The sequence below is a fragment of the Trichosurus vulpecula genome, chromosome 4 (genome assembly GCF_011100635.1).
Source record: "Trichosurus vulpecula isolate mTriVul1 chromosome 4, mTriVul1.pri, whole genome shotgun sequence".
In the NCBI taxonomy this organism is placed as follows: domain Eukaryota; kingdom Metazoa; phylum Chordata; class Mammalia; order Diprotodontia; family Phalangeridae; genus Trichosurus; species Trichosurus vulpecula.
This window is the reverse complement of record NC_050576.1, coordinates 199,732,061-199,760,018: the sequence shown is the minus strand read 5'-3', so window position 1 is coordinate 199,760,018 and position 27,958 is coordinate 199,732,061. Positions and strand designations below refer to the sequence as shown.

General features: G+C 43.2%; 2 protein-coding genes across 5 annotated transcripts in view; both read left to right on the top strand.

The window, feature by feature from the left end:
• Positions 1–4,609, top strand: part of SLC16A5 (solute carrier family 16 member 5) — a 34,190-nt gene extending 29,581 nt beyond the window's left edge. The window contains exon 6 of the transcript XR_005010120.1: positions 4,542–4,609. The gene's annotated coding sequence lies outside the window, so the exon portion shown is untranslated. The remainder of the gene's footprint in view (positions 1–4,541) is intronic.
• On the top strand, positions 94–27,958 carry ARMC7 (armadillo repeat containing 7). 4 transcript variants are annotated; one of them, XM_036753433.1, is made up of 4 exons: positions 94–139; positions 4,542–4,703; positions 9,821–9,964; positions 27,137–27,958. In XM_036753433.1, the coding sequence occupies exons 2-4, from the start codon at positions 4,613–4,615 to the stop codon at positions 27,472–27,474; spliced, it is 573 nt and encodes a 190-aa protein (XP_036609328.1). In that variant the 5' UTR covers positions 94–139; positions 4,542–4,612; the 3' UTR covers positions 27,475–27,958. The 4 variants fall into 4 exon arrangements, with proteins under 4 accessions (XP_036609328.1, XP_036609329.1, XP_036609331.1 ...); XM_036753434.1 differs by lacking the exon at positions 94–139 and adding an exon at positions 1,903–2,007; XM_036753436.1 differs by lacking the exons at positions 94–139; positions 27,137–27,958 and adding an exon at positions 13,159–13,675 and having other exon boundaries at positions 4,584–4,703.

Sequence of the window (27,958 nt, the reverse complement as noted above, 5' to 3'; positions counted from 1 at the left end):
CCCCCTCGCTCCGCTTCCCTCGCCCCTCCCCCCGCGGGGATCTGCGGAGGGCGGTGCTTGGCCACGCCCCTTCCGCCGGCGGGGGGCGGTGTCAGCACCGCCTTCCGCTGCGGAGGAGCAGAGGTGCCGAGCGGGCGCGGTAGGTGCCGAGGCTTGGGGGTCGTGGTGGCGGGGCCCCTGCAGGGAAGCTTCGCTTGTCCCCAGGTCTATCCCAAAGTGACAGATCCCGGGGACTTTCTGTCTGTAAAGCCCATTGCTTGTGCCCCTGCTCCTGCAGAGTCTTTCTCCCTGCCCCCTTCCCCTGTAGTGACATTTAAGGAAATCGAGGCAGGAGATTGTTTATCTTTATGTTGCTTTGGTCTTTACCGAGACCACGTGTGCCGGGGAGAAGGGCCTACTCTGGAACACTAGCTCTGCAATCAGCACCTAAGTTCAATCAGTCAGCCAGCATTTATTATGCTCCTACTATATGCCATGCATTGGGAATAATGCGGGGGGGAGGGGGGAATCCCTCAAGAAGCTTACATAGGTTGGGGTGTGTGGGGTGGAAGTGGACGTATTTACGTAAGTGTATGCAAAATAACTACATCCTTAAGGAAGGAGACGGGAGTCAAAGGCAGCTTATAGAAGGTGGTGCTTGAACAGTTTTGAAGGAAACAAGGACAAGAGGTAGATATGAGGAGTGCATGAAGGAAGGCCAGTGCAAAGTGAAGTCAAGTTAACCAGCATTTATTAAGCACCTACTGTGTGCCAGGCACTGGGCTAAGCGCTGAAGAGATGAAGAAAGGTAGAAACAGGCTCCACTCTCACAGACTCAGTGTAACAGAGACGACGTGCAAATTGCGACTTTGTACAAACAGGATATTTGCTGAATGAATTGGAAATAATCACGGGGGAGGCATTAGCATTAGGTGGCCCAGGAAAGGCTTCTTGAAGAGAGTGGGATTTCAGTGGAAGGAAGTCAGGAGATAGAGGTGAGGAGGAAGAAAATTCCGAGCACTGGTGACGCAGTTCATCGGCAAAAGGCACTGATTGAGCACTGGACCAACATCATTGGATTACAGAGTATGAGGGGAAGATTGTAAATGTAGTAAGGCGCCAGGTTGTGAAGGGCTTTAAAAGCCAATGAGAGGATTTTGTATTCGATCCTGGAGATAGAGTGCCACCTGGCTCCCCATTGACACGGTCCCACCTTCACTTTAGGAAGATGACTCTGGCAGCATAGTGGAAGGTGGACTGGAGTGGGGAGAGATTTGAGACAGGGAGGCCAACCAACAGGCTTTCAAAATAGTCCCAAGTATGAGGGGATGAGGGCCTGCACGAGCATGGTGACTGGGTCAGAGGAGAGAAAGCGATATGTAGGAGAGACGCTCCAATGGTAGAATTTATGGGACTTAACTGGTTGAATGTGACCGGTGCGAGTCAGGAGTCCAGGATAACATCTAGGTTTCAGTTCTGGTGACTAAGGGGTTGGTACTGCCTCCAGCAGAAATAGGGGCATTTGGAGTTCCGTTTTGGATATGCTTTAAGATGCCTCCAACACATTTAGTTTGAATGGGCAGCTGGAGATACAAGTCAAGAACCCAAGAATGACAGTAGGGCCAGATACATAGGTAGGATATGTCTGCATATAGATGATAATTGATCCTATAAGAACAGTTGAGGTCACCAATGAGAATGTAGAGAGAAAAGGGCCCAGGACAAAGCTTTGGGGTACACCAGCATGGAGTAGTGGGTGGATGATGATCCAGAAAAGGAGATTTTTTTTTTTAATTTTTAGTTTACCATACACGGTTCTACATAATTTTGAGTTCCAGAATTTCTCCCCTCCCTTCCCAAGACGGCATGGAATCTCATTTAACTACCATGTATAACTTCACATTGAATTAATTTATACACTAGTCAAGCTGTGGAGAAGAATTATGACCAATGGAATGAATCATGAGAGAGAAGAAACAGAACCAAAAAAAAAAACCCATAAACAAAAACAAAAGAGAAGCAAAAAAGGTGAGCATGTAGTGCGCCTCAATCTGTATTCAAACTTCACCCTTCTTTCTCTGGATGGAGATAGCCTTCTCCATCGTGAGTCCCCTGGAGTTGTCCTTGCACCTTACGTTGCTGAGAAGAGCAAAGTATGTCAGGGTTGGTCCTCACGGAATCCGTATGTCTGTGGTTGTGTATAATGTTCTCCTGGCTCTGCTCCACTCACTCACTCAGCATTATGTCATGTAGGTTTTTCCAGGTTGTTACAAAGTCCGTATCATCCCCATTTCTTATGGCACAATAGTATTCCATTACCTTCATATACCACAGCTTGTTCAGCCATTCCCCAATTGATGGGCATCCCTTTGATTTCCAATTCTTGGATACCACAAAAAGAGCCGCTATAAATAGCCTTGTCCATATGGGTCCTTCAGAAAAGGAGATTTTGAAAAGAGGTGGTCATATAGGAGAGAAACAGAGATCAGGGTTATGAAAATCCAGAGAAGAGGAGTGTATCCAGGAGGAAAGCGTGGCCAACGCAGTGTCAGTCCCTGCAGAGAAGTGAAGAAGAGTAAGGATTAAAAAAAAAATATATTAGATTTGGCGGTTAGGAGATCACTTGTTAACTTTGGAGACAGCCTTTGCAGGTGAGTGACAAGGTCAGAGGCCACATTGCCAAGAGCTGAGAAGGTACGGAAAGTAGAGAATGTGGAGGACATGAGTATTTAAAATCAGCCTTTAATGGTTGGACAAGTCACTTACCTCCATGGACTTCAATCTGTAAAATAAGGAGGGGCTGGATGAGATAACACCTAAAGTCTCTTCCAGCTCTGTCTTTGATCCTCTTTGTTACCTGGAGTGTTGTATTGGCAAGAGCACTGAGTTGTGGCATCAGGGCGCTTGTGGCCCTGGACTTCAGCTCTTTCAAATGAAATATTTGTAAACCACTTAGCCCAACTCCTAGCACATAGGTGACACTTAATAAAGACTTGTTTCCTTCCTCCCGCTCTCTCTCTTTCTCCCTCTCTCCCTCCTTTCCTTCCTCAATCCCTCCCTTCCTTCCACCCTCCCTTCTTTCCTCCCTTCCCTCTTTCCGCTCTCCCTCCTTCTTTTGCTTCCTTTCTTCTTTCTTTCCTCTCTTCTTCTTTACTTTCTACTTTCTCTTCCTTCCTCTCTCCCTCCCTCATTCCCTCCCTTTTTTCTTTCCTCTCTCCCTCCCTTTCTCTCATCTCCCTTCCCCCTCTTCTTCCCTCCCTCCCTTCCATTCTCTCTCCCTGCTTCCCTCTCTCCCTTCTTTGTATCCTTCCTTCCTTCTTCCTTCCCTCCTTCACCCCTTCCTCCCTCCCTTCTTTCTTTTCTCCCTCCCTCCCTTCCTCTCTCCTCTCTTTCTCCCTTTCTCCTTTCCTTCCTTTTGGGGGCATGTGTCACACAGATAACTTTAATGGATGCTCTTTGCTTGTTGATCTATGAGCATTTCTGTGAGTGTGCCCTTCACTGATCCAAATTGCAATCCATCCTTGCCTTATCCTGTTAAGTTCTTTCCCCCTGATCTCTCCTACATTCTCCAGAGGGACTGAGCACAATATCAGAGACCTTTTTCTAGGTCTCTGATGTTAAATGATACCAGTACAGCGCTGAAGCCGTATAGCTGTTATCCTCCAATCTCATATATGACTGGCCTACCACCTTTTCTTGTTATCAGTCCCTGATTATAGTTTTTCAACCAAATTTTATTGATGGTTTTTGCTTTTATATCACATTGATTTCCAAATATGGCCCTCTTGCTTCCCATACCCATCAAGACTTGTGACAAAAATCTAAAAGGAAGAAATGTTCAGCAAAACCATGCAATTCAACCATTTCTGATGGCAGTACTCTTCATCTGTAGTCCCTCACCTTTTCAACAAAAGGAGGAAGGTGCATTTATCTCATCTTTTCTCTGGGGCCAATTTTGGTCCTTATAATTATGCAACATTGAGTTTCATTTTATTGTTCTTTCTGTTTGTATTATAGCGGTTATTTATATTAATTTCCTGCTTCTTCATTTTTGATGATTTTTACACAACTTTTTGTGCATCTCTGGTCATATGGCATAACCTATGTATACCTCCCTCTCCATTTGCCCTTTGGGTTACTTGAAATTTTAATTTTTAGTAATAATAGTAATAAAGAATAATTGGTAATCATTCATTGATTGAACACTGACAATGCTTTCAAAATTGCAAAGTACTTGTATACATGATCCCATTTGAGACAGCAATTTGGTGAGGTAGGATTGTGTTGGTTCGTGATTTGTCACCATTGCTGGAGGAATATTGGTTTTTAAATTAGGTTTTTCTTTTAGGGTGCAAGCTTGTGGTCACAAAATATTGCGGTTTCCAAATATAGTCCATCTCACTTTCTTACTCTTAGTCAATTCTGGGTCCAGCTAATCTTCTGCCGTGCCAGTCTGGGATATATGTACAGAGGAACCAACTTAGCTGTCCATCTCACTGCCTAGGGCAATGGTTCTCACCTATCCCCTTTTCCTTTATGATGTTTTCTGTATTTCTTTATAGATTATCTGCCTGTCTAGCTCTGCTGCTTATTCACAAACACCTTCTAAGGTGTTCCCCAGAATACCCGGGTCATGGACCCAAAGCCTCGAGTTGTGCCAGAGGGGGGACGGCTAGAATACCTGCAGGCGTTGGTCACCGAGTTCCAGGAGACAACGAGTCAAGGTGAGGGGGAGGGGGGTGCTGTCAGACCCAAGTTTTTTGTCCTGAGCTGGCATCCTTTGCTTCCTGCTCCTCTCCAAAAAACAGCTCGCATGCCATTCGTTACTTTAATGTTTTTGTTACAAATTAGACTTCGTTGTTGTCCTTTGTTCTGGAAGGGGACCAAAATGACATCACTATGTTGGAGTCAAGATACAGTGTGTCCCCCTGTGGCTGATCAGACTAGTAGGGCACAAGTAGTCCACATGAACATTTGGAGTGCAGATGTCTCTAAATTTGCACATCTCATGTTTCTTTTGAGCTACTGTGGTGCAGTAAATAGAATGCAGGGCCTGGAGTCAGGAAGATCTGAGTTCAGATGTGGCCTCAGACACTTACTCATTGTGTGATCCTAAGCAAATCATTTAACCCTGTTTGCCTCAGTTTCCTCATCTGTACAATGAGCTGGAGAAGGAAATGGCAAACCCACTCCGGTATTTTTGCCAAGAAAAGACCAAATGGGGTCATGAAGGGTCAGACACAACTGAACAGCAACAAATACAAATTAGACACATACCAGCTGGATGACCTACCATCCCTCTAAGACTACAAGCTGCAATACGAGTACCGGCCTGCCTTGGTGGAGTAAGTTTGTCACTAGAACTCCCTCCAACAATGAAATCACAGGACTGGTCTCTATCACTTATTCTAGAAATAAGGAGGTATATGATGTATATAAAACATCAGCAGGGTTATATTTATTACAGTTTCCAGTCTATCAGAAAAACAAACAAATCTCCACTAGGGGGACTGTCACCTTTTTAGTATTTTGCTAGGGTTTTTTTTTTCCTCAACCCAAATCATGTCTTTAAATTAAAAAACAGAAACAGAAAACAACAGTGACACACTGTCCTGACAAATGAGTGGTGGTTTTTTTCCTTCAGCACGTATTGCCTCATTTCATTCTTCTCCATTGTTAAAAGATTCCGAGAGTTATCTTCTAGGATAAGCACATCACTTAAGTTTGGCCAGCTAGGCTGCTCTGAAGGAAAAAGAGAGAAAGAGCTGGGGGACTCACAGAACCTGAGAGTGGGAAGGGGCCTCAGCAGGTCTCTAGTCTAAGCTGTATGCCCAAGGAATCCCCACTATAATGTACCTAACAAGTACTCCCCCAGCCTCCACTTGAAGACCTCCAAGGAGGTCTTTCTGCCACAGTTGTGGTACCATTTTTTGAATATCAAGCATAGGCTGATCTGCCCCCTAGAAGACGTGATGGGACTGGCATACTTCTCTAGACTCAAGGTTGTTAGGGAGGATGAAGGACTCCTAAGGGAAACAGCAGAATCCAGTGGTGAAAGAAGGGATATGATGTAACATCCATGCTTGACACACTGGACATCCTTGTAAGGATAATGGAAAATAGAGGAGTATTAAAGAGGAGAAGAAGAGCTGTACCATTAGGACTTAAAAAAGATTAGAAGCTCTTCCTGAAGAGAGAGCTGCATGCTCTGAAGAAGATGAAGCTGCTTGTCCTCCAAAGGAGGAGAGGCACAGCTCTCAGGCAGGAGAGGACCCTACAAGAGACAGTGGGGAAAAAAGTGAGAAGAGTCATAATGACTGGTGATTCCCTGCTCACAGGGACTGGAGATGGTTATTTGTCAGGGCCTGAAAACAACCGAGAGGCGTGCTGTTTTCCTGAGACATGAACTTGAGAGGGACCCTGCCAAGACTTGTCCAAATGGATGACAACTACCCACTTCTAGTCATTTATGTAAGCACAAGTGACCCCTGCTGAAAGGACCCTAAAAGGAACCTCTCTCTCTGTCAAAGGCAGAGCAGCTAAGAATTTCTTTACTTGCCATTGTGAATTCCATCCTTCAAAAGGTGGAGGAACCAATTAGGAGAAATTCTTTTCTGGATCTGAATCTCACTAATCGAGAGAACCTGATTGTTGGGATAGAAACAATGGGAATCCTGGAGGGAAGTAACCACTCCTTCCTAAAGTTTGGAATGGAGGAGAGGGAGCCATCTCCAGTCATCCTGATCTAGATCTTGTCACTAGACCCATATGGCTTTGGAGGAGAAAATGAGGCTGGTGACCTTGCACAGCCCTCTCTCACTTAAATACAATTCGCTTGCATGTCATGGCATCATCTTCCTGATAACCATTGTCCTCTTTGAGAACAAAGGACAAACGACAACAGAGGAGAGGAAATCTAGGCATTGTCTGACATGTACCCTAGATTGGGGAAAGAAAATTTCAAAGGGTCCTGCGGTCCCCTGGATCAAAATGCTTTAAAGGAAGGAAACCTAGAAGGGAGAGGGGAGATGCTCAAGGATGAAATTCTGAAGAAACAAAAGGGAAACAATTCTAATGATAAGGAAAAATGAGATTTGTCTGAAGAGACTGATGTGGCTACGCAGGGAATTCACCAACCAACTTAGAGTTAAAAGATAAATTTATAGAAGATGGAAGCAATGACGCGTAACAGAATTAATATAAGCATGTGACATGGTTCTGTTAAAATATAACGACAGGAATGCTAAAGCTCAGGAGGAGTTGAAGCTATCAGTGGCCAACTAAATATAACCAAAAAAGTGTGTTTTAGTTCTCCTGGGAGGAAAAGAAAGATTCAAGAAGGGACAGAGCTTCTGCTTGGGGTAGATGGGATGTTGATAACTAACAACAGAGAGAGCACAGAGCTGCTTAATTATTATTTTGTTTCTGTTTTTTTCTGCCAAGGAGAATGACTTTTATGGTGGAAATAACAAAAAATCAACTAACAGGAAGCTGATCCACGATATAATTAAGCAGATAGTAAGAAAGTGTCTTGCTACCCTTTATGAAAATTCACCTGGCCCAGATAAACTAACTACATCCTCAGATCCTGAAAATACTTGTAGATGTGATCACAGAGCCACTGTGGGTATGTTTCAACAATCCGGCTAGCAGCTGCTGTGAGGGTGTGTAAAATCAACAACAACCAGCTCACAGAACGCTGCAAAAGCCCAGCTTCTTTTGATCTGCTTTACTAAGGAAAGCAATGTTAAGGGGTTGACAAGTTTACTTTAATTCAGCATACAAATATCACTCACTTAGTTCAGGGGAAAAAGCTAGCACCCTGAACTTCAGAGCAAATACAAATACAAAGATACATTAGAAACAGACCAAATCACAACTCATAGTTACCAAAAAGCATTAACATCTGAGTTCACGAACCAGGGAGCTTGACAACGACTGGCCCAGAGTCACGTACCACTCCTCCTGTGGCTCAGAGCTCCAAGAAAGAGAAAGCCAACCCCTGGTTTTATATCTTTTTCAGTTTCAAGTGTAAGTCACACATGCGACTTACCCATGTGACCTAAAATGATCACAAAGAGGCGACTTAAACCCATGTTGTCTAAAAGCCTGTGATGTCCCAAACATGCCACTCAAACCCATGTAAACTAGGCCCTCCCCTGAGGCAAGGAGATCACCAAGGACTCCCAATCTAATCAAGGAAACAAAGGCCACACTCTTCAAGGGCACTTGGTTGAACTGAGTGCTAAGAGCCCATTTTGATTGCCAACACAGGGTGATATCTGAAAGATCTTGAAAATTGGGAGAGATGCCATGGGTTTGAAAGAAGGGCAAATGTCACCTCCATTTTCAAGGAAGGGAAGACAAAGCCTACAAAAATAGACCAGTGAGCTTGATTTCAATTGCTGGGAAAATCCTAGATCAGATCATTAAAGGAGATGGCTGGTGAATATCTAGAAGGGAAGTGGTGATTATGAAGCCAGTGGGCTTCATCAAGAACAGGTCATGCCCAACTCACCTCATCTCCTTTTTGTCAAAGTTACTAAACAGGCAGATGAGGGGGAATGCTGACTTCAGGAAGGGTTCATTCAGATTTTAGCAAAGATTTTGATAAAGCATCTCATGCTATTTTCATGGAGCAGATGGAAAGATATGGATAGATAATAATATAAATCAGATGATTTCAGAACTGGTTTGATAGCAGAATTCAAAAAATAGTGTTAATGCTTCAGTAAAAACATGGCAGGATGTCCAGTGTAGTACCCCAGGGGTCTGTGCTTGGGACTGTACCAATAATATTTTTAGCAATGACTTGGAAAAAAATCCTAGATGATAACCTCATCAAATTTGCAAGTGACACTAAGGTGGGGGAGATAGTTCATACAATTGAAGACAGAGTCAGGATCCAAAAGAAATCTTGACAAGCTAGAGAGAGCATTGGGCTGAATCATTAACAAGACAAAATTCAGTAAACATAAATTTAGAGTCTTGCACTTGGGTACCGAGAAAGTCAACTTCGATACAGGGAAGCACAGTTAGACAGCAATTTGGAAAAGATCTGGGGATTTTAGTACAAGTGCAGTCTGAGTCGGCAACCAAAAAAAGCTTAATTTGATCTTGGGCTGCATTAGTTGGAGCACAGCTCCCAAGAACAGGGGGGTGATAGGGTCACTGTATTCTGTCCTTATCGGACCTTATCTGGTATAATCTGCATTCAGTTCTGGGTGTCCTGTTTTAAGAAGGATGTTGATAAACTGGAGAGTGACCAGAGCAGGGCACCCAGGCTGCTGAAAGGCAATTGAGTCCATGACATACGGCCACCTGAAGGAACCTGATATGTTTAAGGAGTAGAAGACTTGGTAGGGAATTGGGAAGGGAGTGATGGTGGAGGTTGGGGGAGTGGAGGGCCAGACATGCATGATTCAAGTATCTGAAAGGCTGTTAAACTGAAGAGCATTAAGGAATAAGAGGAAAATGGGGGACATTACAGAGACCGATTCAGGCTCAGTTTCAGGAAAAATGATGAGAGCCATCCCAAAGTGGCATTGTCTCCATGGGGAGGTACTAGGTTCTCGTGTGCTTGTCACTACCGAGGTCACCCCGTTCTCCATATTGGTTCTGATTTTCAGCCTCATTCTTTTAAACATTCAAGTGTTTACAACTCAGCCCTAAGAACCTGGTCAGAACTTTTTTATAGCCATTTATCACCTCTTATAACGTTAATAACGTTGACATTTCCTTTCCTGAGAAAGAGTCCCTGATTCTTCTCTTCCCCCTCTTCTGTCCCAAGGGACAGTGCCCCTCATCCACTGTGGAGCCTGACGTTTTCTTTCCATTACAGAAGCCAAGGAGCAGGTCCTGGCCAATCTGGCGAACTTTGCCTATGACCCCAACAACTACCGGTATCTCCGGGAGCTACAAGTGTTGGATTTATTCCTTGATGTACTGAGTGAGGACAGCGATACCTTAGTGGAATTTGCCATCGGTAAAGGGCCTCTGGGATTGGGTGGTGGAAGAACTAACCCTGTCTTGTAATCTTGTACCCTCCCCCATCTCCACCCCCACCCCCCTGCTTTGGAAGAGTCTTCTCTGCCCAGGTTGTTGGGCTGGAATAATTTGTTAGTGATGTTAATGCACCATCTGCTGGAAATAGATCACTTACTTATGATAGCCATGCATTAACTCTATCTGCAACCTATTGTGGGGATTATAATTGCCAGTCTACGAGAAAAACCACTGAGGCAGAGCTCTGAGCCAATAGCACTTCATTAAAGAGTCCATGGTCCCCTCTAATGAAGTGGACCTGAGACCTTCCTCACTTGTAAACAAGTAGTGGACATTGCATTAAAGTTTGAGGTCCATTCTAAAGGTCTACTGTAAGAGTCTATCTTATCTAATTATCCCTATATGATTTATGTAAAATATCGAACCGATTGATACTGATTGGAATAGAGTTGGGATCCACATTAATTGTTTCTCACACTCTGTGGGATGGGATCTGTTGACTTCATTTTCCTCACCTGTGGGACATGGGCATAATACAGCCTGCTGCTTAGATAGCATGAGAATAAAATAGTAAAACTAAAAAGGGACAGAGTGGCATAATGAAAAAAGAAGTGGCCGAGAAGTCAAAAAACCTGGGTTCAAATCCTGCCTTTGACACATATAGCTGTGTGACCATGGGCAAGTAGCTTACTGTAATTTCAGACATCACTCAGGGACTCTAAGTTATAGATGGTTTGCTGACTTGCACTTATGGAGGAATTTTCCACACAAGGAAATTTCTCCAAATGATGAAATTATAGTATATCAATTAATTTTACTTCCTTTTTTAATTCTTTGTTTCAAGAGATGGCTACCCAGGGAGAGTAGAGTGAAGAAACATAACAAAAGGAGTCATAAAATTAAAAAGAAAAAGAAATCACAGGTGTAGAAGAAAAGATTGAAAAGCACTTGGAAAAAATAAAATTACCATTCTAGTAAAAGTGCCATAGAAATGCTCAGTGTTAATTAATACTAATTTGTCTTTATGCAGCACTTTGACATCTCCAGAGCATTTAAGTACTTTCCTAATGACCCTATTTATTGCTCCCTTTTTACTGAGACTCAGAGAGGATGACTTGCCCTCGGTCACACACCTGCTTCCTAAGGAGTTTCCTGAGCATGAATATCATGTCTTGCCCAAAGCATGAGTTTGTAATGAAATTTTTTTTTTGAAAACTGTTTTCTTTACTTAGGAGGTTATTCTTAATGAATCTTTTTTTTTAGTTTATTTTTAGTTTTCAACATTCACTTCCACAAGATTTTGAGTTCCAAATTTTCTCCCCATCACTCCCCTCTCCCCACCCCAAGACGTGCATTCTGATTTCCCCTTTCCCCAATCTGCCCTCCCTTCTAACATCTCCCCCCGCCCCATTCCCTTCCCTTCTATTTTCCTGTAGGGCAAGATAGATTCTATACCCCATTGCCTGTATATCTTATTTCCCAGTTGCTTGTAAGAACAATTTTTAACTTTTGTTTTTAAAACTTTGAGTTCCACATTCTCTCCCTTCCTCCCTCCCCACCACCTTCATTGAAAGGCAAGCAGTTCAATATAGGCCATACATGTGCAGTCATGCAGAACACCTCTATAATGAAATTTTTCAAAACATTCTCCCCGCCCCCGTATTAACAGAGTTTACAATAGCAAAACCAATACATATACTATAGCCTGAACTTTTAGCATGTGGCCCCCTCAGGCTGCCTGTCAGCAAGTATTTATTATACACCTACCATATGCTAAGTCCAGTGGCAAGACAAAAGTCAAGACAACTGTCCAGGGATAAAGGTACAACGAATGAAGCAATCCCCGCTCACTTGGAGATTCCATTCTGACTGGATCTCCAACGAGAAAGAGAAGAAATAGAAAACAGTTAAGCCAGGTAATTTGAGAGGGAATTGGAGGTAGGTTTCATAGAGAAGGTCATACTTGAGCTGACTCTTGAAGGAAGACAAGGACTCCAGGAGGTGGAGATGAGGAGGGCAGCCATTCCATGCCTTTGGGAAACCTGCAAAGGCCTGAAGTTGGGCGATGTTGGGAATGTTCTATGTGAGGAGCAGAAAGATGGCCGGCTGGCCTGGCTAAGGAGTGGACTCACATTCTTTAAAAAAGTATCGGAGCAGGGCAACTAGGTGGCACAGTGAGTAGAGCACCAGCCCTGGAGTCAGAAGGACCTGAGTTCAAATCTGACCTCAGATACTTGACACACTTAGTAGCTGTGTGACCTTGGGCGAGTCACTTAACCCCAATTGCCCTGCCTCCCTCCCTCAAAAAAAAAAAAACAACCAAAAAAAAGTATCAGAGCAGCTTCCTCTCACAAGCAAGCCAAAGGGTGTTATAAACACAGTCAATGACAGGACACAGAGAAATCAGCCATCACTTCAGTGGTACAGTGCCTAAGGGCCACAGGATTCCCTATGGGGGCAGCCGGGTGGCACAGTAGATAGAGTGCTGGGCTGGACTCCGGAAGACCCGAGTTCAAATCCAGCCCCAGACATTTACTAGCCGTGTGACCCCTGTCAAGTCACTTAGCCTCTGTCTGCCTCAGTGTCCTCAACTATAAAATGGGGGTGATAATAGCACCTATTTCATGGGGTGGTGATGAGGATCAAACGAGGTAATGTTTTAAGAGTAGTTAGCACAGTGCTTGGCCCATAGCTGGTGCTTAGTAAATGCACATTCCCCTTCATCATTCTCTTCCCTACATTCCACGAAGCATTTGGTAATGTTAAGAAGTGCAAGGAAGGGTGGCACAGTAAAGAGACTGTTGGACTTGGGAGTCAGGTAGACCTGGGTTCAGATACCACCTTGGATCCCTGCTAGCTGTGTGACCCTGGGCAATTCATTTAATCCTGATGGATTCAAAAAAAGGGGAAAGAATAGAAAGGGAGGGGGAAGGGAATGCACTAGGAAGGCCAGTTACTCATTTGGTTTACTTTTGGATGCGACCGGACGATATGGAAGCTTGTTTTGCTTGATGGTGCATATTTGTAATAGGGGTATTGTTTTTCTTTTGTTCTCCATTCGGTTTGGGGCAGGGGAGGAGTGGGCAGAAGAAAGGGAAGATCTTTGCTGATTGAAAAAAAAACAAATCATTATTAAAAACAAATCATAGTTAACAAATCATTATTTCATTCCAGTTTGGTAGCATGACACAAGGTAGCAGCTAGTGACAGCCTCGGCAGATGGATGGTTAGGCCCGAGCTCCTCCGTGCTAGCTGCTTCGCTCCTCAGCAGGTCTGTGTCTCCCGATACAGATGACAGCCCCTGTGTGGTTTAGCAGATGGTGGCTGAGAGTTCCTGTGGCTGAAACGCATTATCCTCCAGCTGCTCGGTGATGAGCCTCTCCTTTGTGAATTTATAGTGGGCTGGCATGGCCTTTAAGAATCCATGGGTCGCTTCCACGCCATAAGGAGGCATCAAAGGCTTTCGGTCTCCTTCACCCCACATATCCAGTCAGTTGCCAAATCTTGCTGTTTACTAATTCTGTAACATGCCCTATTCAGACGCTTTCCTTCCATTCTCTGTGCTAACCACCTAGAGGCAGCTAGGTGCCGCCATACTGCACGGAGCACTAGATGCAAGGTCAGGAAGTTGTGGAGTCCTTTCAGCCCTGGCCCTCTCTCTGTGTCCCCATTTGGGTTGTCTTGGCAAAGATACTGGAGTGGTTTGCCGTTTCCTTCTCCAGCCCATTTTACAGATGAGGAAACTGAGGCAAACAGGGTTAGGTGACTTGCCCAGGATCACAAAGCTAGTAAGTGACTAGGCCGGATTTGAACTTAGGAAGAGAAGTTTTTCTGACTCCGGGCCTGGAACTCCATCCGCTATGCCACCTACTTGCAGTCAGGACCCTGGGCTTAACTTAACCCTATTTGCCTCAGTTTCCTCATCTGTGAAATGAGCTGGAGAAAGAAACAGAAAACCACTCCGGTAACTTTGCCAAGACAACCTCAGATGGGGCCATGAAGAGTCAGACACGACTGAACAACAACAAAGCATACCCTTCACCATTGCAGATTGCAACCCCTCCATATGACATAATAGATGGTCTTTGAAAATTGCTATGGCTGAAAAATTCGCTAAGTGGGCCCCAAGGCAGTGGGATATAAAGTACTTTTAAATGGTCTGGTTTTATGTAGTTGACTCATTTGCGTATGGATAAAAATTTCAGAGGGCCAGCTGCCTTGTATCTCCAGATAATACATAGAGTACTTACTTTCTGTAGTTGGGAAGATCAAATTAAACAATGTATTGTTAAGCATTTTGCAAACCCTGAAGTGCCATATGAAGATGAACTTTTATTTAGGGTACATCTTTAACAATAATAGGGCAGCTAGGTGGAGAAGAAGTCCTGAGTTCAAATCCTACCTCAAACATTTGCTAGCTATGTGACCCTGGGCACATCAGTTCATCTTTATGTGCCTCCATTTCCTCATCTGTAAAATGGGGGTACAAATAGAAGCTGCTACCTCCCAGGGTTGTTGTGAGAATAAAATGGAATATTTGTAAAATGCTTTGCAAACCTCAAAGCAGCCTATAATTTCTAGCTATCATCATTACTATCATTTCTTCAGCATTAAAAACAATGGCTAATTGACCCAAGCCAGCTCACTAGCTATGGAAAAACATAGCCATGGGAGCAGCTGTCATACAACCCAGAGGGCCTGAGACAGGCTCAACAGCCACCAGTAAAGGCAAGTGATTGTACAAGTCAGTCCAGTTAAATCAGTGGAGGAGTATTTTGATCTCCCATGGAAGGTGTCCCTGGATAAGTTATAGTGCTTAGACTGGAAGCTCTCCCAAAAATAGTTGTGACCTTCCCAAATCATCCCATGTTGCAGCGTCGTGTGAGTACTAAAGAGATATTCAAGTCGTGTCTGACTCTTCGTGACCCCATTTGGCATTTTCTTGGCAAAAATACTGGAGTGGCTTGCCCTTTCTTTCTAGCTTATTTTACAGATGGGGAAACTGAGACACAGGGTGAAGTGACTTGCCCGGGTCACACAGCTGTTTGTCCATTGTCACACACTGTCACACACAGTTTGTCCTTCATTCTCAAAGAGGACCAATGACCATCACAGGGGTGTCTTGACTTAGGTGTCTGAAGACAAATTTGAACTCAAAAAGATGAATCTTCCTGACTCCCGGCCTAGCACTCTATATACTGGGCCACCTTAAATAGATAAGCGTGAGTTATTTCTGCCAAACATGTGCTGTCCAGGAATAGTTTCTTTCTTGGAACCATCAGCAGGTGGCGCTGCTAGCATACATGACAGCTGTGAGGCGGCCATTGAGGATAGAATGCAGTCATTCTTTCAGTGGTGCCCATTGATTTAGGTCCAGTCTGTGGGCTGGAGGCAGAAGCATAGCTTAGCTTTGACACAAGGAAGGGCCTCTTGGACCTGTGTGTGTAAAGTCTTAATAGATTTCATCAGGGCCTTACAGTAAGTAAGCAGGGTGCCACTGGCCAGTTGTGGGTCAGATAATTGGCTCCCCATTAAAATCGATGAGGAATAAATCCAACTCTCCTGTTTGGGGTGGATTTTATACTTACAAGCACTAGGGATAAAACAGGTGGCCATTAAATTTTGGTGTCCTATGCTTCATTTAGATTCCATTTTGTAATTCTACCATCCCTGCAGTGGGGATACAAAACATAATTCCTGCCCCAGAGCAGCTCATGTTCTGCACTAAAGGAAAATAGCACACACACACATAATAAATGCAAAACAAATACAAAGAAATTTCAGCGAAGAGGTGTTTGAAGATGAAATCAACAGTGGTCCAGTGGAACAGATTTTCATTTAAGACAGGGATTTCTGACCATGAACTTTAAAAATATATGTATTTTGATACCATCTACATATTTTTGGTAAAAATATGTATATAGATAGATATTTTTTGATAGCTGTATTTTCATATAATGGATTTCCTTTATAATCCTATGTATTTTATGTATTTAAAAATATTATTCTGAGAAGGGGCCCACAGGTGTCAAACCAGACTAATTGTTGAAGGGGTCCATGACTCAAAAAAGGTTAAGAATCTATTGTGGGACCTGTACCTCTTTTCTATTTTGTAAAACATTCATGGGGAATATTGTCTTTGTCTGAAGACATTTGTGTCACCATCCACTATTAATTTCTCAAATTCCTAAGGAGCTTTTTATCTTGTATATTTTTCATGTTACTTTTCATAGGTTTTTTTAAAAAATCTTAGATTTATAGCTTAAAAATACTTTGAGGATGATGTAACCTGTGGGTCCCCTTAACTATTTTTGTTATAGACTCTGGTAGTCTGTTAAAACCTATGGATTCCTTCTCGGAATGTTTCTAAACTCATAAGAGAAAATATGTGGCAGCTAGGTGGCACAGTGAATATCATACTAGGCCCGGAGTCAGGAAGACCTGAGTTCAAATCCAGCCTCAGACACTTACTTGCTGTGTGACTCTGGGCAAGTCACTTAACCTAATTTTCCTTATCTGTAAAATGAGCTGGAGAAGGAAATGGCAAAACACTAGCTGTGTGATTTTGGGCAAGTCACTTCACCCTTTTGCCTCAGTTTCCTCATCTGTAAAGTGAGCTGGAGAAGGAAATGGCAAATCTCTCCAGTATCTTTGCCAAGAAAACCCCAAATGAGGTCATGAAGAGTTGGACACGACTGAAACAACTCAACAACAACAGTTATCGGAATACACATTTTTAAAAACCCAAGTTCAAGGACAGCAGGCTAAGAACCCTTGAGTCCAAACCCAGCCACCCCACCACCACCACCACCATTTTATACACAGGAGACTGAAGCTCCCAGGAGTTAAGTGACTTACCCAGGGTCAGGCGTATTGTAGGCATCACAACCAAGGGGCCAAATCGGGGCCACATTAGGGCCGTCGACTCCAAATCCAGGAGTCTTCCCCCGTACCACACTACCTTCTTCGTTATCGTTAGAATTGTGTGTTCACAATGTGTCCGTGTTCTGTCTTTATTCTATATCTGAAGCCTATATTTTCCCATATTTCTCTGTGGTCTTCATCTTAGTACTTATTGTGTCCAACAAAATCTGTCACAATGTAACCTCAGTCATCCCTCAGTTGTAGGACATATGGGTTGTCCCTGGTTTTTTGCTATTACAAATCAAGCTTCTGTGAGTCCTTTTGTGTAGCTGTCTTTTTCATTCTTGTTAACTCCTTTAGGGTATATTCCTAGCACTTGGGTCACCAGGATTAGTTTCTTGGTTCTTATTGTAGAATTCCTTTTTGCTTTCCCAAAGGCTTGCACCCATCAATTGTCCACCCTCAGTGTGATGTGTGTCTGTTTCTCCACCACTTCTCTGAAACTGAATTGTATGACAGATAACCATTCTTGCCAATTTAATCAAAGTAAAGTGGTTTCTCAGAGTGGTCTTAATTTGCATTTCCCATTTCCCATGATAGCGGGAACCCTAAACTGTCAGTATTTCTTTTTCAAAGACTTAACATATAAATGCCCTTTTCTGGGGGGTACAGAATATAAATAAACCTAACTAAACCTTTAGCAAAGACACTGCATTCATTAGGATCTGTTTGAGCCCTTGGCAGCAGATTAAAATAATAGGTGTGGCAACGGTCTTCTTGATTTTGAGGTTCTCAAATCAGCTAATGTTTGAGCCAATCATAATTCAGTGATGTGTGATTAGTCTGAATTGAATTTCTATTTGTCAGTCAATTAGTATTTATTAATAGTATCCTACTACTGTGCTAAGCAAGCAGCTAGGTGGCACAGTAAATACAGCACCATGCTTGGAGTCAGAATAACTCATCTTCCTGAGTTCAAATCCAGCCTCAGATACTTACTAGCTAGCTGTGTGACCCTGGGCAAGTCACTTAACCCTGTTTTTCTCAGTTTCCTCATCTGTCAAATGAGCTGGAGAAGGAAATGGCAAACTGCTCCAGCATCTTTGCCAAGAAAACTACAGAGTTGGATGACTGCACAACAATTGTGCTGAGCCGTGGGGCTACAAAGAAAGGCAAAAGACAGTCCTTACCCTCAAGGAGTTCCCAGTCTAATGTGTTAGAAATATGCTTAACACTGAAATTCAGGTATCAAGGGCAATTTATTATTGGAATTCAAAGGAGTTGGGCTTATGCTGTTCCTGGCCAGGAGTGGACTCCACCCTTCTTTAGGAAGAGGGAGTACTGCTTATAAAAATGAGATCAGCTTTATAGTGTTAGATGATGCAGAGTGATGCACCAACAGCTCAGTACCTCCCCTCCCAGAGCAGATTGGTCCGCTCCACTCTTCCTGATACACCTCTTCATATGTTCTTTCCTTGATACATGTAAGCATGTCCCTCTCCCCTCATCATACATCCTATGTTCAAAAATGGCAGAAAACTCCTCCCTGTGGGTATATAAGGTAATATTCAGTTAGCTAATTAAGCATGGGTGGTAGCCATTTGACCCAGTTTTCTCTTCAACCCTGACCATTTTCTGGTCGGTTTAGACTAATTTTCCTAACATCCTGAATTTGTGGTTTCTGCAAAACCACACTCTATTCCGATTGGCTGGGGATCCTCATCCTGGTTGATTTTTGTTCCCTTCTTTGTTCAAGCTGACACTTCAGTAATTATTCTGTGAAACTTAATTAAAACTCTTCTGTGGAAAGCTAACTTTCCTTAAATTTTACCCATCTCTCACAAATGTATTTCTTAAAATGGTACATCAGGTTTTCCCTTTAGCTATTATTCAGTCATCCTGTTAATTGAAATGACACTAAAGATGAGTTTATATGTTAGCTTCCCCCTATACTGCACCCAAACCAGATTACTTGCCATTTAGATCAGGCTTTCAGGCCTAGCCTGTAAATTAATCCTCCTAGAGCAGAGATTGTCTTACTAGCCTATTTGTATCCCCAGCACTTAGCACAGACCTTTGTCTGTAGTGATAATGAGGTCAGGGAACCATATGTTGAGGTTTAGGGGTGCTAAATACCAACACAACAGGTAATGCTCGACTGAATTTAGCTCAAGCCTTCTTACAGCCAAAGAAAAACAAAGTTTATTAAAGATTCACCATATTGGGTAGAGTCTTAAGAGATCTCACCATTTGTGACGCTCGTTTTGACAAGCTGGCCAGATTCAATCTGCCGGGCTAGACTGATCTGAGCACCTTCGTGTAGGCAAAATGGAGCTTATATACGGAAAGACTGTGGGAGGGATCAAGAGGTGGTTCTGGGGTGATGGGAGAAGGGGTTAGGGAGGGTCTTGAGGAGGAGTCTAAGGAGGATTTTGATGGGACTGGGTTGACTAGAGGCTAGACTACAAGAATGGGATTAAGAGTGGGAAATAGCTGACAATGGAGGGCTAGGGTAACAGATTTGGACCTAGATATTTTGATAGGATCAAGGGTGGGAAGTAGCTAGATGTTGGAGGGCTAGGCTAAGAGTAACAAGAAATTTGGCCTAGTGATAATGAAAGGTTTATGGCCTCAGGCAAATCCTTTCAAATGGGAAGATTCAGAGAGAGTTCTAGGGGGCTCTCAGAGCCTGTACCCCATCAGTAAGTACTTAATAAATAAATTCTTATTCATTCATTTATTCTATCTTTGTTGGAAGGGACTGGATTTTGGAATCAATGTACTTGAGTTGAAATCCTGGCTCTGTCATTTAGTAACCTGGTGACCATGGGCAAATCCTTTAACAACAGCAATGGCTAACATTTATGTAACACTTTAACATTTGCAAAGTGCTTTCCAAATGTTTCCTCGTTTGATCCTTACAACAACCCTGGGAGAATATGCCCCTTTCTCTCTTCTGATACTGCCCACCACCCTGATGTGGACCTTTATTTCCTCACAGCTAGATTATTTTCAATAGCCTGCTCATGGGTCTGCCTGTCACAAGTCTGTCCCCACTACAGTTCATCCTCCATTCAGCCACCAAGGTCCCTCCCAGCTCAAATTCTTAAACTTTAGAGGTCACCTAAAGTGGTCCTATCATGTCACTTGCCCACTCAATAAACTCCAGTGGCTCCCTGTCACCTCCAGGATCAGATCCCTATTTGGCATTCAAGACCCTTCATAACTTAGCTCCCCCTCCCCCCAGCAAACATTCTTTGATCAGTGATACTGACTTTCTTGCTGTTCCTCAAGGAAGACACTCCCATTTCTAGGCTCCACACTTTTCCACTAGCCATGTCTCATGCTTGGAATGCTCCTTTGTCATCTGGGCCCCCTGGCTTCGCCGGCTTCCTTCAAGTCCCAGCTAAAAATCTTACTTTTACAGGAAGCCTTTCCCAATCTCTCTCTCTGTTGATTATTTCCTTTTTATCCTGTACATAGCTCATTTATGCATAATTGTTTGCATGTTGTCTCCTGTCAGTTGAAATTAAGGTAAACTGAGAGGCAAGATTCTGAGCATGATCAGTTTAATAGGTAGGCTACAAGTGACCAATAAATTGGATCACTAGTGTGTCTCAGTGACCAAAGACCCTGGGTGGGGACTGACTGGGGCTTTTATAACAATTAGCTAGATAAGGGAGCAAAATCCCCGGTGCCAGAAGTGTGTCTTCTTTTGATTGGCTTGGCATTACATCATCGCAGTCCCCATTGGTAGATATTTTAATGAGGAGGTAGGTTAAGCTTCACCCCAGCTCCTCCCCATTACTTCCTTGTTAGGAGACAGGAGTAATCCTCAAGTGATAGGATTAGTGTGCAGACAGGATGGAATCTGCCACAGGCTGGCTCTGCTTTGATAGAATCAATTTGAATTTAAGTTGTGGGGACTGGAGAGGGGAGGTTACCAAATAATTAAAATCTGGATAAGTGGGTAGTGAGTGAGATTACAGAGACAGACAATAGTAGGGTAGAGATTCAGTTCACAATAGAATTGATCCAGAGTGGAGGTGATTACAAGATAAAAGCTTAACCTTTAGGAAAGTTTATCCACATTGTAGGTAAGGAGCAGAGTTACCAAAGTAAGGACTTTGGGCTTGTGGGGTTGTAATGTAAGAACAACGAAAAAGAAATTTCTACTAAATTTTGTGTCAAAAAGATTGTCTTACAACTCCAGGGGACTCACGATGGAGAATGCTATCTTCATCCAGAGAAAGAACTATGAAGTTTGAATACAGATTGAGGCGCACTACATGCTCGCCTTTTTTGCTTCTCTTTTGTTTTTGTTTTTTTTTTTGTTTGTTTGTTTTTTTGGTTCTGTTTCTTCTTTCTCATGATTCATTCCATTGGTCATAATTCTTCTCCACAACTTGACTAGTGTATAAATTAATTCAATGCGAAGTTATACACGGTAGTTATATGAGATTACGTGCCATCTTGGGAAGGGAGGGGGGAGGAAGGGGAGAAAATCTGGAACTCAAAATTATGTAGAACCGTGTGTGGTAAACTAAAAATAAATAAATAAATTAAAATTTAAAAAAAAAAGATTGTCTTAAAAATAGAATTCAAATTGATTTTCAATTGTGCGCTCTTCCATTAGAAGTGAGCTCCTTGAAGGCAGGGACTGTCTTTTGGCTTTCTTTGTTTCCCCTTTCCCTAGCACAGTGCCTGGCCTGTAGCAGGCACTTAATAAATGTTTATAGCTTGATTGAGGTAGGGGCTATTATTATTTCCAATTTACATTTGAGGAAGCCAAGTCAAACACATTAAGTCATGCGCCCAGGATCGAATAGCTCCTACATCTCTGAGGCTAGATTTGAACTCAGGTCTTCCTGGACTTCTAGGTCAATCGCTCTCTTTATTATGACACCCACATGCCCTTTTAAAGCTTCCATTTTTTAACTTGTAAAATAGAGATAACACTATTTGAACGGGATTCTTGTGTAGGCTAGGCCTGACCCAGGCTAGTCAGGATTGAAACAAAAGGAGTCACTCACAGACCATCTGGTTGTTTGTTTTTTAATATTAGCCCTTGCATGGAAAGAATATTCAGCATTGATTCAGTTGGGTGTTGCTTCCTGGTCTCCACATTGGCTGACATGTGTGAAGCCTGAGAGAGAAGCCCCTGACTCTTTGTAGGCTAGCTTTTGTACTTGGGTCACCAGAAAGGGAGCTCAGTGGTCCAACTCCATGGACAAATTAAGTCCCAAGGACCTTTTAAGGAAATACTTAGCCTGGCATATGGTGGGGGTAGATGTTGCTCCTTTGACAAAAACACTTTATAAACCAGGCTATTATTATCCTTCCTTCACTTATGACCCCTGTGTCCCAGTTTTAAGATTAGATCTGCTTTTCTCTTTTTATGCCCCAGAAGCTTTTGTTTTTTTATTTGTCTGATAAAGACAGCCCATGTTCCATAGTTTAGAACTGGAGAATAGAATCTTGCCTCCTCTGGGAGCTCTCCAAGGTCCCTCCCAGCTCAAACTCTTAAACTTTAGAGGTCACCTAGTCCTCCTGATTCATTCTGTGTTTAAGAGAGCTTAGAGTTCATCCTTTCAGCTGTTCAATATGACTGTAGCTACAAATGCTTTTCAGTAGCCAAAGATCAGCTTAGGTGAATCTTTTTTTATTTGATTATGCAAATTCACTCCTCAATTTTCCAAAACTTTTTTGCCAAACTGTACCTTTCTTGGCCTTTTCTGTTGTTTATCTTCCCATCTTCACTTTCCTTCTTTGCTATTCTTTTGCTATTTGGCTGTCTTTTTTTCCACCAATTTTAATTGCTGATTAAGCACTGACATTGCAGCCCATACTAAAGAAGATGCAGAGGAATAGAAAACTGTCCCTGAACTTATAACCTCGTTGGCCTGTATTGTCTCACCAGCTCCAGAGCTCTGGTTTCAGAAGATGATACCCAGGATTGTTGAGGCTACTTTCCTCTTGGTGCTAATATGGAAGGAAAATTAATAATCTACTTTGTTATAGGTCTGCCAGAAAGTTTTTATTCATGGAACATTAATCTAAATTCAAGCATTGATCTGCTAGAGAGATGTGCAGAGTGTCATAATCCCCTCATGCCTTCACTTGTATCTCTGACATGACATTTTGAAGTTAACATTTATAGGAATCTTGAACAAGGAGAATGTCATAATACAGGTACATAGCTCACAGTTAACTTTTTACTTCATCTAACAGTACCTTAGCCATTCTGTCCAGAGGGTCATCCTCCTAATTCACCTCATCCCTCTTTGACCGCTCCCCTCAGGGGCTCTTTCACAGCTGGTCATAAAGGACCCGAAGTAATCCAAGAGACTTTCTAATACTCTAATCCCTTCAGGAAATATTGAAGGAGGGTTCTGCCATTAGGTGGATCATTAAATAGGAGAGGGCAATGACCTTAATAAGACCTGGTTATTTCTCATTCTAAGACTGGCTACCACCTTTATGCCATTTTCCAGGGTTTCCTTCTTAACTTTTTACATACTTTCTTAAGAGAAAAGGTTAGGTCCAAGATAAAGAATTTTAGTGCAAAGCATTTCCTGAGGTTTGATTCAGTACTGATAAAGTTTCCTTCAGGTAGGTCTAGAAAGAACTTTAGCCTAGAGAAGTATTTATTTCTTAATATTTTCATTTGAACTAAAAGTTTTTCATATGCTTCCACAGTATATGGTGTTGTAGTTACATCTGCTAATAACAGTTCTGTAGGCCAGCCAGCAAGGCACACAATTTCATGATGGGAGGCCTCATTTTAGTGACCACAGCTGTTAACCATCATGTATGCCTTGTTGCCCATAGACTCGTTAAGTAGTGAGATTCCAATGTGGATTGTGGTCGCAAAGATTGCTGCAGGCCAGGACAAAGTGAATCATTCTTCCCTAGGCAGTGCCCGAGGCTCCTGGAGAATTCTTTCATAACCAGCATTGTGGAGTAGTGATCTTTGGGATGAGAAACCATGCTAGATTTGAGGGGTTGGGGGAAGCAAGGGAGATAGGACAAGAAGTGTTGAGAAAAGGAGCAAAAGGAGTTAGAAGACATGATTAAGTAAAAGAGCTGAGTGCCAGGCATTCAAGAAGGAAGAAACGGAAGCAGCTTTGATGGTAGCAGGCGGTGAATGCAACACCTAAAGGAATTTTGGCAGTTTGGGGAAAACATCTGGAGGAAAACAGAAGAAAGCACAGTCTGTGGCATTAAAAGCACTGGGACACCTGGAATCAGGAAGACTTGAGTTCAAATACAGCCCTGAATACTTGTCAGTCAGTGAACACTTATTGAGTGCCTGCTATGTGCCAGGCATTATGGGAATTGTGCTATGAGCCAGGAATACAAAGAGAGGCAGAAGACAGACCCTGCCTTCAAAGAACTCACAGACTAATGAGGGAGACAACATACAACTCTATTTATTGTTGTCCTGTTGTATCTGACTCTTCATGACCCCGTTTGGGGTTTTCTTGGACAAAGGTATTGAAGTAGCTTTCCATTTCCTTCTCCAGCTCATTTTTTTTCTTTTTACAGATGAGGAAACTAAAGCAAACATGGTTAAGTAAGTGACTTACACAGGGTCATATAGCTAGCAAGTATCCAAGGCTGGATTCCTGACTCCAGGCCTGGTGCTCTAGCTACTGCACCACCTAGCTGCCTCACAACTATGTACAAACAAGTTAGATGTAAGATAAATAGGAAGTAATCAGAGGCAAGGCACTAGAAATTAAGAGGAATTGAGAAAGGCTTCCTGTAGAAGGTGGGATCTTCACTGAGATTGGAAGGAAGCCAGGAGGTGGAGATGAGGAGGGAAAACATTCCATACATGAGTAACATGAAAAATGCCCAGAATGTGGAGATGGAGTGTCTTGGTTGAGGAACAGCAAGAAAGCCAGTGTCACTGGATCAAAGAATACTAGCCAGGTGACCCTGAGCAAGTCCCTTAACCAATATTTGCCTCAGTTTCCTTATCTGTAAAAAGAGGATAACTATAGCACCTGTCACCTACAGTTGTTACTGGGATCAGGTGAAATAATATTTGTAAAACATTTTGCAAACCTTAAAGCCCTACATAAATGCTAGCTATTTATTAAGTTGGGGGGTTGGTTTGGTCAGTTTGTTGCCTGTGTGCTTGTTATCCTCTCTTAAGTGTTTGGGGAAGGAAGTGGTGCTATGTACAAAAGAAACTGAGGTCTGAGCTGAAAGACCTTGGCAGAGGTTCTCAGCATATGTAGCACAGCCAGAATTCTAATCCAGGTCTCTGGATCCTGTTCTTCCCTTCCAGTGCTCTCTTCAGATCCAGTCCTGCGATTCTGACAGTGAGGAGAAGGCCAGAAGTAGAGATATTTAGGCATAGTTCAAAAATAGCAACGAGTGTTATTTGGTATGTAAAACTTGCGGTATGTGAAGGGAAACAGTCAGAGGTAGGTTAGCTGGGGCCAAATGTGGAGGGCCTCAGAGGGGTGAGTTCAGAAGCTTTCACTGTATTCATCTGGCAGTGGGGAAGGAAGCCATTGGAGGGTTTTGAGTAGCTGGGGGTCAGAAGGTGGGCTATATGATGCTGGAGCTAGCTCAAGTTCAGCACACTATTAGTTTAGGATCCATGTTGGGATGAAATGAGGTGCTCAGAGACCACTGAACAATTAACAAAAGGCAGTTTAATTTGCCCTAACAGAATTGGGATATGCAACTCTCAGCAGCTGAGAATTTTTGTGCCCTTAGATGAAACTTTGCTCTCTCCACCTCCATCCACAGGCCCACTGGGCCAGAAGAGCCATCCGTGCAAAAAGGGGAAGCCATTTCAGCAAAATGAGGGTGAATCAGGTCCGGACTGATGGCTTTGTCTCCTTTTGGTAACAGCCAGGAAGGAAGGAGGAGGGGTGGGCCCACGTTATGGGCCCACTACCAACAGATATTAGTCCTGTCACACATGATCATAGCTGTTTTAGGAACACTTTTCTGGCAGTGACAAGCAGAGTGATTTGGAATGAAAAGAGGTGATCGGTTTATCACCTCTACTCTACAAATGAGACAGAAAACAGGAACTTAGTGGGTACTCCAAGAGAAGCTGGGTTGGAGACAGGAAGAGACAAGACAGATGCTGGTGGGTGAAGCAGCATGATGTCACCCTCAGCTGTTTTTGAGGTTGGGTGTAGCTAAAAGGACGGGGTTGAGGAGAGGACAAGGATTCAAGCGCCAGCCATGCCTGGGCCTAAATTCTAATTAGGTTAGGATCAGGACCCAGAAAACATGGACATCATTGTACTTATCTTTTTCCTTTTTCCTATGGATTCCTAGTAAAAGTTCCATTTGGTATTTTTTTTCCCCAAGGGAACTGAAGGAAAGGCAGTTTTTTCTCATACTTTTGTTAAATATGGATATTTACACATCACTGGTTAGGGAAGAGGATGGTTATGAATTGAACCTGCTCCAGAGCAAAGAAAAAGCCAGAAAATAGAAATCCCAGGAGAGATAAAGTCAAAAACAGTGATGAAAGTTAGTCTTTCCTGCCTTGCTTGTCTTGTAGCAGGATCCTCTCCTAGTGGGTCTAATCCTGAGGTTCAGAATTAGAGGAAACTCTGCTTTTAGGATTGGTGCATCCACCTCCATCCATGGGCCCCCTGGGCCCCAGGAATTACCCATCCAAAAGTGGGATAGGCTGCCCTGGGAGGGGGCAGGTTTACCCTCATTGTATCTTTTCAAGGAGAAGTTGAATTTTCCAAGAGATATCCAAAATGACAGAGGCCCCAGAGCCCCTAGAATTTGCTCATCATTGCCTATCAGGTATGCTGTAATGGGGATTCCTTTTGGGATAGGGGTTGGACTAGAATGGGTAGCTAGGTTGGCAAAGTGGATAGAGCACCAGACCCGGAGTCAAGAAGACTCATCTTCCTGTTCAAATATGGCCTCAGATACTTACTAGCTGTGTGACCGTGGGCAAGTCACTTAACCCTGTTTACCTGGTTCCTTATCTGTAATGAGCTGGAGAAGGAAATGGCAAACCACTCCAGTATCTCTGCCAAGCAAACCCCAAATAGGGTCATGATGAGTCAGACAAGACTGAAAACAAACTTGACTGGACTAGAATGCCACAGAGGTTTCTTCCAACTCTCAAATTCTGTGATGTGATTCTATGAACAAGTTTTAGAACTGCAGAAATGTGGCATCCTCATCCTCCCCCTTCTCTCCACCTCTCCTCCCCTGCTCTCCTCGCCTCCCCCCAAGGATTATGGTCCAAAAGCCAATAAGATGCTTGACTTGTTTTGTCCTATAGGTGGTCTCTGCAACCTGTGCCTGGATAAAGTCAACAAAGAGTATATTCTGCAGATGGGAGGCATCAAACCCATTATCAACTGCCTGTCCAGCTCCAATGAGGAGACAGTCATGTCAGCAGTCACAACACTCATGTACCTGAGCACATCCCAGTCCATCCAGGAACTCACAGCTCTGCCTGTGGTGGAATGCATGCTACGCTTCTCCCTCTCTGCAAATAAGAGACTTAGCAATCTGGCTACCATCTTCCTGGAGGACTACTGCTCCCCTAGCCAGGTGGAGGAAGCCCAGAATCTGAGTGCACACACTGCTGTGGGCATACCACTCCCCAAAGACTGATACTGTGCCAGGGAGGTGGTGTCCATCTTCAGGAACCCTGGGTTGTCAGCCAGGCCCTGCACAGTTGGTGGAGAGGCTCGTGAGAAGGGCAGTGTAAGTAAGGGAAGCTAAATTTGGGAAAAGACCAATTTAAGCTGGGCTAGAGAGAAGAAAGATCACAAGGCCCTGCAGAAGAAAAATGTCCCATCAAACAATAAGGCAGTTTGGGGGTTAGGATGGGGAGACCTTGGAAGAGGAATCTCAGGACAGACAAGGTGCGCTGCTACTGGCAGGGATAGCGCCACTGTCTGGCAACAGATAGTAGCCAAGGTTTTGTACCTTTCAAGCTGGGGGTTTTGGCTAGTAAGATATAGATTCCTTTAAAATCTGCAAGGTATAAGTACAAAGCACTGAAACAAATGCTATACACCCTCAAAAGCAGTTTTGTTACTCTAAATAGGAGTGATAATGTGTAAAAGAAAGACCAACCAGGACCTGAATTCAA